At 38.9% G+C, this 15,995-nt stretch overlaps 1 protein-coding gene across 1 annotated transcript in view; it reads right to left on the reverse strand.

The window, feature by feature from the left end:
* Nucleotides 1–15,995, reverse strand: part of PTPRQ (protein tyrosine phosphatase receptor type Q) — a 326,169-nt gene that overhangs the window by 77,062 nt on the left and 233,112 nt on the right. Inside the window, exons 36-38 of the mRNA XM_040341603.1 lie at nucleotides 14,874–14,973; nucleotides 12,606–12,734; nucleotides 7,633–7,677 (exon numbers count right to left, since the gene is read on the reverse strand). Coding sequence (XP_040197537.1) covers nucleotides 7,633–7,677; nucleotides 12,606–12,734; nucleotides 14,874–14,973 — 274 coding nt within the window. The remainder of the gene's footprint in view (nucleotides 1–7,632; nucleotides 7,678–12,605; nucleotides 12,735–14,873; nucleotides 14,974–15,995) is intronic.

The raw sequence follows: 15,995 nt of genomic DNA on the forward strand, positions 1-15,995 counted from the left end.
TCACTTCAAGCTGGCCCCTTTTGTAGGTGTAGCTATGTAAAACATTAAATATAATTGCCTGTTTAAAAATCCAGTAATACACTGTCTCATCTTGCTCTGCACATGCTTAGTTGCTTTCTATTTTTTGGCACTGTGCCCAAAATCAGAGCCACTAGAGGCAAATCTGCTGACAGCCTACAGATTTTACCACTGCTCAGGGGCTCTAGGCTTCAGCAAAATGGCAGCCTCCAGCAAGAAGAAACAGGAGGCAAAGCTGGAGGCAATTTACAGCACACACAATTTTGGTAGCATAATTATTATTGTGAAATGTATATTACTTTCTAAAGAACGTTATTTTTTATCAAGTTAAGGGTAAAGTTCCACTTTAATGGAAACCTGTACTTAAAATAAATACATAGGCTGCCACTGTTTAACCGCTTGCCAACCAGCTGACATCATTATACTGCGGCAGGTTGGCTCGGCTGCGCGAATCGCCGTAGGTGTACGTCAGCCGCTTTAAGAGTAATAGCAGGTGCGCGCATGCAACGCCGCCTGAGTCGATGTGCTTGGCCGCAATGTCCATCAGCCACCAGCGATTGCTCCACAGAGAGCCAGAACGGGGATCTGTCAATGTAAACAAACAGATCCCCGTTCTGACAGGGGAGTAGAGAGAGATTGTCTGTTCCTATTGATCAGGAACAGCGATCTCTCTCTACTGCCAGTCAGTTCCCTCCCCCCACAGTTAGAAACACCTCCCTGAGTCCTTACGGAACACTTAATACCTTGACCGCCCCATAGTGTTAACCCTTTCCCTGCCAGTGTCATTTATACAGTAATCAGTGGCTATTTTTAGCATTAATCGCTGTATAAATGTTACTGCCCCAAAAAAGTGTCAAAAGTGTCCAATCTGTCTGCCGCAATGTTGCAGTTCCGCTACAAAACGCTGATCACGGCCAATAGTAAAAAAAATGCCATAAATATATCCCCATTTTTTTTAACCACAAATAGGTAGAACAATACATGTTGGCCTAAACTGATGAAGACATATTTTGGGGGGAATAGTTATTATAGTAAAAAGTAATAAATATATATTATTATATATATTTTATATATTATATTTATTATATATTATTTATTTAATTTATATTTTTTTCAAAATTGTCAGTCTTTTTTGTTTATAGTGCAAAAAATAAAATACGCAGAGGTGATCAAATACCACCCAAAAAAAGCTGTATTTGTGTTAAAAAAAATTACATACATTTTTTTTTGTGTACAACATCGCATGACCGCGCAATTATCAGTTAAAGCGACACAGTGCCGTATCTCAAAAAATGGCAAGGTCATTAAGAAGGTAAATTCTTCAGGGGGTGAAGTAGTTAACTAAAGGTAAATGTAAATCCTGACTACGACACCATCTGCCTGGAGTTTGCATGTTCTCCCTGTGCCTGCGTGGGTTTCCTCCGACACTCTAAAAACAGGCTGGTAAGTTAATTGGCTCCTGCCTAAATTGGCCCTAGAATATGTATGAATGTCCGTTAGGGACTTTAGGTTAAAAGATCCTTGAGGGTAGGGACTGATGTGAATGTACAATGTATATGTAAAGCGCTGCATAAATTGACGGCGCTATATAAATAAATAAATGTGAACCATAACAATGACCTATTAAAGCTATTGGTTATAGCTGTTTGAAAAAGAAAAATACTTTCCACCACAAAATGATACTTGTCTATGTATTCTCTACAAGGAGCAGTACTAGGAGGCGGATAGGGGGCGGAGACTCGGGATGGTGCTCAGAGGTAGGTTAGGGGCATATAGAGTACCTGTACCTATTCTCTCAGAAGAAAAGCCCTGCTTATTTTTGTTAAAAACTTTTTTTTTTACACTTTAATTTTTTTTCTCAATGAGTAGGAATGCTATTATTGTTAAAGGGGGCTTCCAGATTCCAATTAGAACTAATGCCCCATTGGAAGATTTCCCCTCTATTACTGTTCTGGTGTCAACCCAAAATGTGGGATTTTATTTTACTGTCACTTTTGATGATAATGGTAAACAGGACAATTGGAGAAGATGAATCTGCCTAACAGGGGCATAGAAAGTAATACAAATTGACAGGTGTTTTACACTATAAGCTCTTTAGTTACACTATAAGCTCAATGCCACAAGTATAAAATGTTCATTAAGTCCCCAAGGGGTTTTGAGTGACAGTGCTGAGGAGAGGGAGCATGATGGAGTGTGCACATATAGCTTCATTAACCCCTCCTCTGCAAGCTGACAGTTCACCTAATCATGCAGCCCTATTACCCCCTTGCTTTCCTATATGTACATAAAACACTAGCTTTATTGAGCCCAGACTCTCCTGCCATTTTGGAAGGAATCGAAAATGAAGCTTTCGGCTTGTTTTCTTGTAAATGACAGGGGCAGAGCAGGGCGTGTCATTCACAAAAACACAAATTCAAAAACACACATCACCTATCACTAGTTAAGTATCTGGCTTGTGTTGATGTGGGCTTGTGTTTTTGTAAATGATGGTGCTCCTATGTACAGTAGCCACTATCATTCAAGATATCATGTCAACAACTTGATCTCATCTGAAATAGTAGGTGGTTGTCAAGTGGTTCTGGGCTTACTCGAGTTAGTATTTTATATACAAGTAAGGTAGCAGAGGAGGCAGAAACCGGGATGCAATACTACGTGGAGAGCAGCAGAATGTAGAGGTGTCGGGGATGTTAATGGTGGCTGTAATTGCAACATAGAAATGCCCTTAATTTGGGCTTTAGCCTGAGGAGGAGCTACAATCAGCCCTCTTAATCACTGCTCAGATTGTAATGCGGACAAATATGATGTGCAGTGGGTCTCCTGGGAGATTTACCTAGCATTTTATATATGTGGTGATACTGCTTTCTTACATACAGCAACAGCGCCTCAATTTGTTTTATTAACACAAAAAGGCTTTTTTGGATACCCTGAATTTTTTATCCAGCGGTAAAACGCCTGAATTGAACAAAGGAATATGCAACCAAAACAAATCTTTTATCAATAGGAAGCCATTCTCTTAAAGTAGAGCCTTCAATGGCTGTCCAATGCAATATCACACTGTAGTGTCTTATAGAGTGTATACTTTCCTGGTGTATACTATCACAATAGCCACACATACTGTGAAGTGGCTGCACAGTGGGTAATCACCTTGGTTATGATTCAATGTAAAAGGGAGTGACTAGGCAGTTTTTATCCTGAAATAAAAATGTAATTGTATAATTTCAGAAACATACATCACAAATATTTTACAGTGGATGGACAGTGTGTAAGCATCTTCTTTAGGCAACAAATCAAGAGGAAGAAGGTTCCTCATATGTATATTGTTAGGCACCTATAAAGTTTCTAGTGTATTTTTTGGCCTGGCATACCATGGCATGGGGTCATCCACCTCTTGGCCTGCCCTTAAATAGCTGCCAGAATCTCTTACCCAGTGTGGCTTCTGCCCCCTAGGCATCCTAGCAGCACAAAAGCAAATCAGCATTTTGAGGCTATGGGGTGCTTTGGGGGGAATAGTGGTTCTGTAAAGTGAGAGGATGAAGCCATTGAGCAGGATGGGGTAAATGTGACTATACTGTCACCTACACCAGTGTGCAAAACATGAGGGTGGCACCGCGATCTTTGGTGGGGTGCCCCTTGCTATATCTCCCCCAGCCCCCAGCAAATTGACCTATTGTGTTGTGCTGTGGATGTGATGTACCTGTCCATGCTTGCTGGACCATGTATCTGTGGTCATGTGGACCCTGCCACTGACAGTGTGGTCCAGTAAGATGGACATATTAGCTTTCACATGATGATGAAAAACAGGGGTGGCCTTCTGGGCAAAACAATGATGGCTGGGTACCTGCTAATGTGGTGCAGCTCGGGTCATAAACTTACAGAAGGGGCCAACTTCACCAGCTTAAATGGAAGTAGCTGCAAGGCCTGCAATTTAACAAGCTGGCATTGAGATGCTGTGCATCGGGGTGATTAGGGGACATTTTTTCATATCTTCCAGCAGCTGTGGAAGAGACACCTGTCTGGTCAAAGGTATTAGGAGACTTGTAGTTCAAAGTTATGCTTGGCCATACCCTGCGTGGCTCCATGCTGACCCTCTTCCCCACTTGATGTCTAGCAAGGAAAACCTCTGAAAGCCTTCTGAGACTTCCCTCGATATCACTTGGGGCCACAGTAATGGCAGTATATGCAGATGTGGAATCTTGTGAAATGAGGGAGTGGTAGAAAAGGAGGAGAAAGCAACTGGTTGTTTTACTATACATTGTAGACAGTGACTGAAGCTACAGATTGATTCCAAAGCTTTATTATCCCCTACCCATTCCAAAACATGTACGCTACCTAGTTAGCATCATTAAAATGTTAATATGGTAGGGGTACTAAAAACAATGAGCTGTCACCAAATGTAGTATATACTGAAATTGGGATATGGGCCAATGTGATCACTCATCCACGCAGCATTACTGTTTCACACCACAGCCGTATCCACCTAAAACTAATGTATTTTGGATGGATTCAGTAACATAACTATGCATTGGTTCTTTTGATCTTTCTGATATTTCAGCAGCAAAGTCTAATGGAAATGTTCTAAGTTTCTTTGCACTGACTCATATAGGGTAAATGGATCTTCAACAACCACTGTAATTTAACAGCTAAAGAACAAATATTTCTTTAGTGGAAAACAGGTGTTTACACTACATGGCACCAATTTGCTTAGTGATGAACATGTTTCACAATTTGAAGCAATATTCTAATGTTTTTTTCAACACTGCACTGTAGTATAGAGATACATTTGTACAATCTAATAAATTACACAAACTGAAAAACATCAGTATTTTACTATATTAAAGTTGAAAAGTTTGCTGCCATTAGACATCAGAAAAATTAGGTGAATATACAGTATGTGGGTGTGTGCATAGAGTGTCTATGCTAAAAGGGCTAAAGATTTCAAAGAAGTATTTTAGAACAACAGTACATAAGAGGCGAAAGTACAATTTTCTAATGACAAACAATCACCTTGTTAGCTAGATATCAATTTCCTTATTTTCAAACACTGGTGAAATGATAGAATGACCTGTACATCCTGAAAGAGGGATGTTTTAATAAACATCATCTGATGAAAGATGTCTCCTAGCTGTGGTTATGATAATGAGGCCATAGTCCCTACAGATCTCTGAGCCCTACCAAACATACAGCTGACACAGATGTCTTACATACAGATATATGAGGAAATTTGAGCCTGATATTTATATGAATTAATGATGCCAATAGTAAAGACAGTTACAGCTATATCTTATCAATAAGGCTTTTTAAAAATCTTGTTCAGAAAGACAGGGCTTTTACTAGAAGTAATATCCCTGAAGTAGAAAAAGGTTAAAACTAGGGTTGTCCCGATACCACTTTTTTAAGACCGAGTACAAGTACCGATACTTTTTTTCAAATACTCGCCGATACCGAATACCGATACCTCTTTTTAATCTCATGTGACAGCAGCACATGTGTCCATAGTTTTTTTTTATCTTTAACAATTTGTTTTTAATTTTTTACAATATTTTTTTTTACAATTTTTTATTTTTAAGGGGGGGGGGGGGGGTGGACCGTGTCAGTGTGTTTTTTCTTTTATTTTTTTAATTATTTTCTACAATAATTTTTTTATTCTTTTTTTTTGTTTTTTTATTATTCTTTATTTATTTATTTCTTCAGCCCTGTTGGGGGGCTTTGGTGAGATATCAGGGGTCTTAACAGACCTCTGACACCTCCCCTTTGGGACAGAGAAAGGTACTAGGGACACATGTTCCCCAGTCCCTTTCTCAACAGCATCAGCTGCGCTGAAAATGAATGAAGTGAAGACAGCGTCTTCTCTTCATTCATAAACTGAAACATTGTAATCACAGTTTACGATGTTTCAGTTATGTGAATGGACCGAGTCAGTGATCACTGATTCTGTCAATTCGGAGCAGTAAGGAACTGGATTTACCGGCTCCTACCCCCGCTCTCTATCCTGACAGTTCCAGGGGGTGGAGGAGGAGCATGGAAGGGGAGAGAAACACGGAGGAATACACAGTGGGAATACACAGCAATACACGGAGGAATACACAGCGGGAATACATGGCAATACACGGAGGAATACACGGCGGAAATAAACGGCAATACACGGAGGAATACACGGCAATACACGGCGGGAATACACGGCGGAATACACTATATAGCGGTGATTGGTGCCTGTAACTTCCCCATGCACTGATCACCCCTGACAGTACAAGTATCGGGTGAAGTACTCGGGCAAATGCTTGGTATCGGTCCCTAAACCGATACTAGTATCTGTATTGGGACAACCCTAGTTAAAACCCCTAGGGGGTACATTTTTGCTGCCTGCGTCCTGCTGGGAGATTTTCCATGCAACAGGAAATATTTTTAGTAACTGGAATTACCATCTTAGACCATTGTCATAGTTACAGATGACCTCATTGGAGGATTCATCTCTCACATCTTGTTCTTATAACAACTTAACATTTTTGTCTTTCTTCTCATTTTCAGTCTCGGTAACAGTGGTCACCAGGACAAATAGGGTGGTGAATCTTCCCAGTGGGGACACAGATAGCAATAAAAGCTTGACAAAGAGTCTATCTTTTTCCCATTTTATTCCAAAAAATGTCTTTACATGCCTTCACTTTAAAGGGTCGATTAAAACAAAAGTAATGTTTTGGCAATAGGCAGGCCCTGGTAAACAGAGTTAGCCATTCATTTTGTGTATGTCTTCGATAATCCAACAGTAAAGGCTCTTTGCCTTTGCTTTTTTCCTCCTGTTGTATTCTCCATAATAAAAATAAAATGAATCAGACAGACTTGGACCCCCTCAAAATGTTCATTGGAGTTGTGCATACCCAGGACCTATTTCACAGAAATCTTACCAGAGTTCCAGAGAAATCATAAACTGTTGTATTTTTTTATTTATCAACATCCAACAAAAACTGAAATATCAGTTCTGAATGAACAGACCCTTTAAAAACCACAAGATTGTATCTCTTATTTTCCTATTTTTTTCCGAAGAAGCTAGGTATTAGATTTGTTATTCCTTATTTTGCAACATTTAGTTTAACATCGAAACGTTTATATGTTTTACCTTCTTATTCATTCCTTAAATTTTTACATCTATTGAACTAATCACAGTGGCATATTAATGCAAATATTAAAAGCCTTTACATATAATATTCAACATACAAAGCATTTGGAGGGTGTTAACAACTTGGGTTGTCTACTTCCTGCACATGTCTGTAGAGGCCACAAGATTTATCCAGTAGTTGTTAAAGTACACCATCATGGGTACTGAACATTTAATACATAAGTAAGGTAACACAAAAGATAAATGTTTAAAAAAAAATAGTATATGGTTAATGCTCATTTGTATAAAATTATGTAGTTTGTAGTCCGATTTAAACATGGATAAAGCACTTTTTATTCATCAATGTGATTTGATGACAAAATGTATGGTAGTGGTCCTTTTAACCATATACTACCAGCAAGAAAGTCTTTTGTCCCCATCTGAGCTTAGAGGCCAGATGGAAATACAAGACCATTTGGATACTGTGGACATAAGAGCAAAAAACCAATCCAATATTGACTTACTGAATGACATATATGTCCTTGCGTCTAAAGAAAAATGATGAATATCTGGAAGTAAAGATTCATTAATAATTATAAAATGTATTGGCAGTATAATAAACTATAGTAAAATACATTTACTTATATTATTTTTTTTACATGTCCATGTATTTTTGTGAATACCAAGTTTGTCAACATTCTAGCCTAATTGATTGCAGTTTATTTAAAAATGTGCTACATGTTTTTCTTTGGGAGATAGGTAGAACAGTAAACAGAACCGAGACTAGCCTGATATGTAGATCAAATAGGGGGCCACCTTGTCAACTTCAATGGAAGTAGGGGTTACAAAAGTACATGACTCATAGTCAGTAGTAGACTGCTTTCTTGCAGTACAGTAACGGACTGTTAGTGACAAGCTATGCATAAAACTGTGAACAAATCTTGCTTTTATTGCATTGTTTAATGCTAACTTATGATATATGCACAAGAGCTTCTGCTGAGGCCCTAATATGGCTCTTTGGATTTTGGGAACACCCCTTGATCTCAATGGGTGCTAGCTGAGCTAAAAGACAGTAAAATAGATATGTTTGCATTATTTTCCTTCCTTACTTCTGCCTCAACCTAGGGAAGCTCGGTCTACTTGCCTACTGCCAGCTAGATTACTAATCATACTGCATACACAGGAAAGTTCAAAAAGTGGATGGTTGAAGGGATACATGCATCTAGGTAGTGCTTTTTTAAGAAGGAGTGGTGTAAAGAAAGGGAGTCCATAGGGTAATAATTATACAAGGAACTGGACAAAATGGTACTGGAGGCATACGCTTTGGTAATTTCACCTTGAGTGCTAGTCCTGTCACTGGCCAGAACAGTGCCTTTGTCTATATTTAAAAGCATTTTTCATTTTAATCCAATTCAGAGTTATGTCTCTGAACTGCAGAAGAAAACTACAAAGCAGCGCTCTATGGGTTAGTCCAGAAAGTACACGTGAAAACATGAATTTTATAGAAAACAAATTTATTATATTGTGAGCTGGATAAACAAAAACTGCAGGAAACTATAAAAGCTTCAAATACTGCAATAAACAGTCATGCAGGTGTGTGATCAAAATAATAATGTTCAAAGCAAACAATACCACTGGGTGGAAAGGGGTTAATGTCATCCAAAGGCCTGCTGGTCAAACATGGTAAGAGCCGCCTTGAGCCATGTGAAAATGGATGGCAGCCCGATGGGGAGGATAGCAGTCCACTCCCTGCAGACTCATGTGAGACTACCTGCGTCCAGGAGAATGGGACCTCAGGGTGCAGGGGAACGCTGTGCCAACCACTGTTGGCTGGTGGCCAGAGGAAACCAAACTGGGCTGTGGGTGGGCTGTGGGCGGCCTGTGGGTGGTGAGATGTGACAGCCACTGTGAGATGGTACAGACTGGGAGAACCAAGGGAACCGGGCGTGATAGGTGACATCAGCCCCGTGCCAGAGGCAAAGGAAACAGGAAGCCCATGATGCACAGTGGACCACAAGCTGCTTGGTTGCTGTTACTACATGTTTTGCACTCCTGCACTTCATCAAATATATAATAAAGTGCAGACACTAAAAGCATGTAGTCATGGCAACCCAGCAGCTTGCAGGCCACTGTGCATCATGGGGTTCTTGTTTCCCTCGGCTCTGCTCGGCTCCCCCTGTACCATCTCATGGCGGCTGTCACACCTCACAGCCCAGTTTGGTTTCCTCTGGCCACCAGCCCAAGTCATCACACAAGTTGGCACAGCATTCCCCTGCACCCCGTGGTCCCATTCTCCTGGACACAGGTACAGTCTGACCACAAGTCAGAAGGGAGTGGACTCCACTGCATGACTGTTTATTGCAGTATTTGAAGCTTTTATAGTTTCCTGCAGTTTTTATTCAATTCATGTTTTCACATGTACTTTCTGGACTAACACATAGAGAGCGGATTTGTAGTTTTCTTCTTCTGTTCATCCATTTTACAGTGGTTGGCAGCTGCACTGGGTTCCAATTCACTTAACCTTGTTTATTCATGACATCTTTATATATGACTGACAGTTTCTAGCACTCAAGGAACTTGTTGTTGTTTTGTAATGTCTCTGAACTGTGTTCAGAGGTAGTAGCCAGATTGGAATGTACTGGTTGAGTGGCATTGTTTTCTTAAAAATAAGGTAGTATTATGGGTCTGCACAGTGCATAGACAAGGCAAGTGCAAGTAAGGCTTAATTAGAACATTTGCGTATTGATTTTGTGTACAAAATGACTTGACAGCTGCATAACTTCTTCTCCTGTCTGTTATGCCCTGTACACACGATCAGTTCGTCTGATGAAAATGGACCGATTTACCGTTTTCATCGGACAAACCGATCGTGTGTGGGCCCCATCAGTTTAATACCCGTTTTAAATTTTTTGTATGGTCAAAAAAAGATAGAAAAAAACGATCGTCTGTGGGGAAATCCATCGGTCAAAAATCCATGTATGCTCAGAATGAAGTCGATGCATGCTCGGAAGCATTGAACTTCATTTTTCTCTGCACGTCGTTGAGTTTTACGTCACCGCGTTGGACACGATCGGATTTTTAACCAATGATGTGTAGGCAAGACTGATGAAAGTCAGCTTCATCGGATATCCGATGAAAAAATACATTGGTTCGTTTTCATCAGACGAACCGATCGTGTGCAAATGTCATAAAAAAAACAAATTTCTAGGTATGGAGAAAATGTAATTGTTTCCTCTTCCAGTTCACAATTCAGTTTAGGTAACTGATTGACCTGTTGCCAAGCCTGCCGCATGAGGGGTGTGGGAGGCATGTCTATGCATATGCAAATATTGACTTTTGGAAAAGTAACTATTTGCAAAGAAATGTTGAGAGCTTTAATGATAGATTAGCAGCACACTGAAGGGTGGCTGCTACACAGCTATGGGGTCACTTTGCACTGTGTGACCCTGCAATAAGTTTATTTTAAAGTAGAACTAAACATTAAATTTTTTTTAGTTTTGAATAAGGAATAGAGAATATAGAAAACCTGTTTTCATTGCTGTTTGTGTCCCCATTAGGGTGATACATCCTCTCTATTTATCCTGATGACCAGTGTCAGCAAGGGTGAAAGGAAAAGAAAATCCTATTTTGAGTTGTCATAAGAAAAAGAATAGAGGGACACTACCTCTGGTGACCCAGGTGGCAACCAGGGATTTCCATTACTTTGGAGGTATTTTCTCTCACTTACAGTACGGGGCTGGCACTGAAGAGAAGAAGAGAAATCTCCACAACGGGACACAGATGGCAAAAAATAAAAAAAACTGACAGGGGTTATAAACATCCATTGGTCTAAAATAAAAAAAGTAATTGGGCCTTAGTTCTACTTGAAGTTAGAAAATTAGTTATTGCACACCTAAAATGTTAATAAGTTTATAAACAAAAATTTAACAATTTCAGTAAAGTTATCATAATTAAAAATTATAAATGACCATAATTCATGGTTGAAAATATGTTCAAAAAATGTCATACATATGAATATGTATATGTTATATATAGTGTGGTCTTTTATGTTTACACACAGTACTGGAAAACACTTAGTAGCCCACCAAGTTCTTGTTCTTGTAAGTGTGCACAGTGTCATTCCTCAACATTAACCCCGCTTAGTCAGATCTATTAGAAGTCAATGATTCAGCACCTTGGGGCACTAGAAATGACCTTTTCAATAGGTGGTCATGAAGCAGGACTAATATGTAAAGTTTAAAGTTCTTCAAGAGCGTTTAATGTGTCACCTAATACTTTTTAAAGCTTATTGGCCAGAGTCAACCTTTACTATCATCATCTTAGAAGTCCCTCCATGTACTGTTAGATACAAAGGCACTATGTATTAATGTGTAAAATACCAAGGATTCATTGGAGTTGATTGTAATAAAATTAGATGCTACATAGTGTTCCACATAGACTTTGTTCCAAATTATTACCTTTGTTCGTGGAGCAATCTGTGTATAAAATATTACCTACCTCTACAACCATATGTGTCACACACTGGAGTTGCTCCAGTCATCTACCCACAATACATACTGCTACTATCTGTCAAAACTTTTTGTTTTATCCGCTGACTTCAGCTAACAAACCTCCAAAATCAAGACAAACAACAGAACGATTCAATTTATTAACATGTATTACCATCTATACCATGTAAGTATAATCTTTCACCAAGATGCCACATTAACTTAAAAATGAACTTTAAAATAAATGAATAGTTATTGGTGGACACCTTTTTTAAAGGCTGATACACACTATGAGAAAATTGGGCGAGCAATCGTCTGATTTTCCTCATTGTATCACAGTAAGTCGGAATCGAGGAAGGAAATAATGTACAGAAATTTTCAAAAGGCAAAGGCTTATTTTTTTTGTGTATTGTTTTTGATCATGCACAGTCTTTCGTTTCTGATTTTTCTCATACAAAAACGGTACACATTAAACTAAACTAAACTAAAAATAGTTTGTTCTGTTCATGTATAAGAAAATGTGGGGATTTGGAAATTTTTGTTTGCAAACTCTGTATTGGATGTCGAAAGTTGTGTACACACTATATGAAAATCAAACAATCGTGCCTCGTATGGGATTTTTCTTCTGATTTTCTTAGTGTGTACCCCCCTTAAGAATTGTTTTATTTTTTTATAATGCAGTCAGTGGATTTGCATAGTTAACAATCTGTAACCAAACCATGCAGTCCTCTGAATAAGAAGAGCTATAACAAAATATATTTTAATCAAAAAGATTTACAGTGGGGATCAGGGGAAGTTTAATATTTGTCAAAAAAGGGACTGCGAAAAAAGGACTATACCTCTCAATTGTAAATCTGAGTGTCTGAAAGACACAGGTCAGCCTTTGAAAGAGGATATCACTGACCTGTATAAATAAGAGCAGGACAAACACTTCCAAACAAGTAAAGGTCATGGTGGGGTCATGGCTGATGACCTGTTGGACTACTGTTTTGTCAAATGAGTATGCTTACCGTGTTAATCTCTCATCCTTAAGCTCCAAGTCTGCCACTGTGATGAACTGGTCAAGCTTGAATTTAGTGTCAACTATTTCAGCATCTCGTGGTGAATATGTACCACCTTCTTTTTGTTTCTGTCGAATTCTAAAAAAATATACACAATTAGTTTTCTTTGCCTTTACCGTATTGAGTTTTCTGAAATATATTGCTAATGAGATAGTGTGTTGTCAATGGCTTGAACACATGGGTATGCTGGTAAAAGTATGTCCTAATATTTAAAGCAGACGCGTCACAACCTTAATTATAAATTCATTCATTATGTGCATGCTATAAATTTTTCAAGAAAGTAGAATTATTTCTTAAAATGTTTCTGCATTGCCTAACAATCTCTTGAGGATGTATATTTTAAAATGACCCACTCTGTTCACAACTGCATGTAACAGCCACCTGAATACTTAAAGCGGGAGTTCACCCTAAAAAAATGTTTTAAGATTAGATTCATGCTCATTTTGTCTAGGGGAATCGGCTAGTTTTTTTAAAAACTAAGCAGTACTTACCGTTTTAGAGAGCGATCTTCTCCGCCGCTTCCGGGTATGGTCTTCGGGACTGGGCGTTCTTTCTTGATTGACAGTCTTCCGACAGGCTTCCGACGGTCGCATCTATCGTGTCCCGAGTAGCCGAAAGAAGCTGAACGTTGGTGCGGCTCTATACGGTGCCTGCGCACCGACGCTCGGCTACTTTCGGAAAATCGTGACGCGATAGATGCAACCGTCGGAAGCCTGTCGGAAGACTGTCAATCAAGAAGGAACGCCCAGTCCCACAGCCCATACCCGGAAGCGGCGGAGAAGATGTATCTCTAAAGCGGTAAGTACGGCTTTGATTTAAAAAAAACTACCCAATTCCCCTTGACAAAATGAGCATGAATCTAATCTTAAAAATTGTCATTTCCAGGTGAACCTCTACTTTAATTACATTGATCATACAGCGTTACATTCAGACCTTGACCCTGCAAACTGAGATCACATTTACAATTCTTAAAAATACATATTTAAATATCTTTCAAGCTATGATTAATTTGATTGAAGTATTGTTACATTTGCATACAGTTACACAATCTACCTTATGGATTGATGTAATTATTTTTATATATTAAAGTATAACTAAAGGCAAAATTGTTTTGTTTTTGTTTTGGAAAGTGTAGAGAGGAATCGGAATGCTTGTAATATTTAATTGCTGTCTGTGCTCTCGTTAAATCAGAGTTCCACCCTAAAAACAAACTTTTTATGAACAGCTTGACGTTAATGTAAAAAAAAAAAAAACATTACATTTTTTTTTTACTCACTTCTATATGGCTGTTACTAGGCATATTTCATAATCTGCCTAGTTCCTAGTACAAGGTGGTAGAACTTCCTGTAATAAGACCCCATTGCCTTCTGGAAAATTATGATACTCATTTCCCAGGAGTCTCTGGGCATTACTGGGCCTAAAAATCCCAGCATGCACCTCTCTCGGAAAATCCAGGAAGAAATATGAACTGGGCTTCATAATGCCCACAGCTATGATGGAAATGGCCACAAGATCCCTGAGATGATATAAAGTACGTTTTTGCAACTGTTTGTGTACCGATCTTGCTTTATTAATATGTTTTAATGAATATTCATAATAATGTAATTGAGATTGCGAAAAAAAATAAAAAAAAATGTATGCCCGGAACCCTGCTCTAAGGAGATTTGTCTTTTCTATTTGTCCTGTTTACCTTTATCATTGAAAGTGAAAGTAAAAGAAAATCCCACATTTTAGGTTGTTCCCAATAAAGTAATAGAGGGGAGAGCTTCCAATGGGGACACTAGTTCTGGGGACCTGTTCTACCCTTAATGTGCAGGGATTTCCTCTCACTTCCTGTTTGGCTATGGGACAGGAAGTTAAGATAAATCCCCACAATGGGACACAGACGGCACAACAAAATATCTGACAGGGGTTATAATCCTTCCCTGCTCTATCAAAAATAAAAATAGTTTTGCCTATAGTTCTACTTTATCATCCATTGTTAATATGCTTATTAAACTAGGTTTTACTGAAACCGCTTTGTGACCTTTGTTTTTTAATGAACACTGGGGAGATTCACAGAACACTGTCTTTATTTCATTCTGTGCTTATAACTGATACAACTACTGTATATGTTATTATGTAACTATAACAGAATACAAATACCTCTAATTGGTAATTAATTATAAAAAAATTACATACTCAATGTACAGTAGCAAAATGGAAATAAGATCTTACCTTGCAAAGGCATAGATGGCAGCTACGAGAAGGATAACAGAAAGCACACAAAGGGTAACAGATAAGATAATTTCTACAGCTCTTTCTGATAGTCCATCAGCTGGAAAAAAAGAAAATTTTTAGATGAAATCTGGCCAAATAATTAAAGTTTTTACATACAGATGAAAACAAATGTTTATCTATGTCTTCCAGATAGCTAAGCATACCTTTTTATCGCAGTTTGACCCATATTATACTGGGTGGGTGAGATATGTGCAGTCAATTTATCATCTAGTAGTGTTTGTAGGATGTGCCTATCACTTATAATGTTTATTTTAGTGGACACAATAGAATTTTTTTTTCCATAAAGAATTTTATTAAGATAAATCAAAACATCAAGTCTTCCATACAATGAGCGTACAGTAACATACAGGGGAAGGGGGAAGAGGGGTCATCAGTGTCAACGGTCCTCCACCAGGTCGATTCCATAAGAGAGAGAGAGAAGAAAGAGAAAGAAGAAAAAAAAAGGGGGGGGAATTTACACAAGAAAGGGTGGGGGAGGGTCAGGGGAATGGGGAAGAGGGGTCATCAGTGTCAACGGTCCTCCACCAGGTCGATTCCCTAAGATAGACTCCACCATGTATATTCAGCATAACTAGGTCATCATCCATCAACTAAAAACCTAGGAGTTATGAGTCTGAAAGCGTTGAGTCGTTTTAAAATGAGTCCAGCATGCCCACGTATTCGTAAATTTCTGAATACGTTCTTGGGAGATATGAATTAGTTCTTCCATTTCTTCAATTTTAGAGATTCTACCGAACCATTCCACAATCGTCGGAGCGTGTGTGGAGCGCCAATGTACCGGGATGCAAAGCCTCGCTGCATTTACCATGTGCATGGCCAAGGATCTAAAGTATTCAGGTCTGGTTAAGTGTGTGTGATGCAGGAGGAATTGTGCCGGGGAATAGTCTAGTGTATAAGTAGTAACATGCGCAATAATCTCATGCACTTCCCTCCAGAATGGCTGGAGAGACTCACACTCCCACCATATATGGAGCATAGATCCCTTCCCCCTTCCGCACCTCCAGCATGTGTCAGGGACAGTTGGGGAAAATTTGGAGTCGGGGTCCTATACCAACGTGT

Source organism: Rana temporaria, chromosome 3 (assembly GCF_905171775.1).
Source record: "Rana temporaria chromosome 3, aRanTem1.1, whole genome shotgun sequence".
NCBI classification, from domain to species: Eukaryota; Metazoa; Chordata; class Amphibia; order Anura; family Ranidae; genus Rana; species Rana temporaria.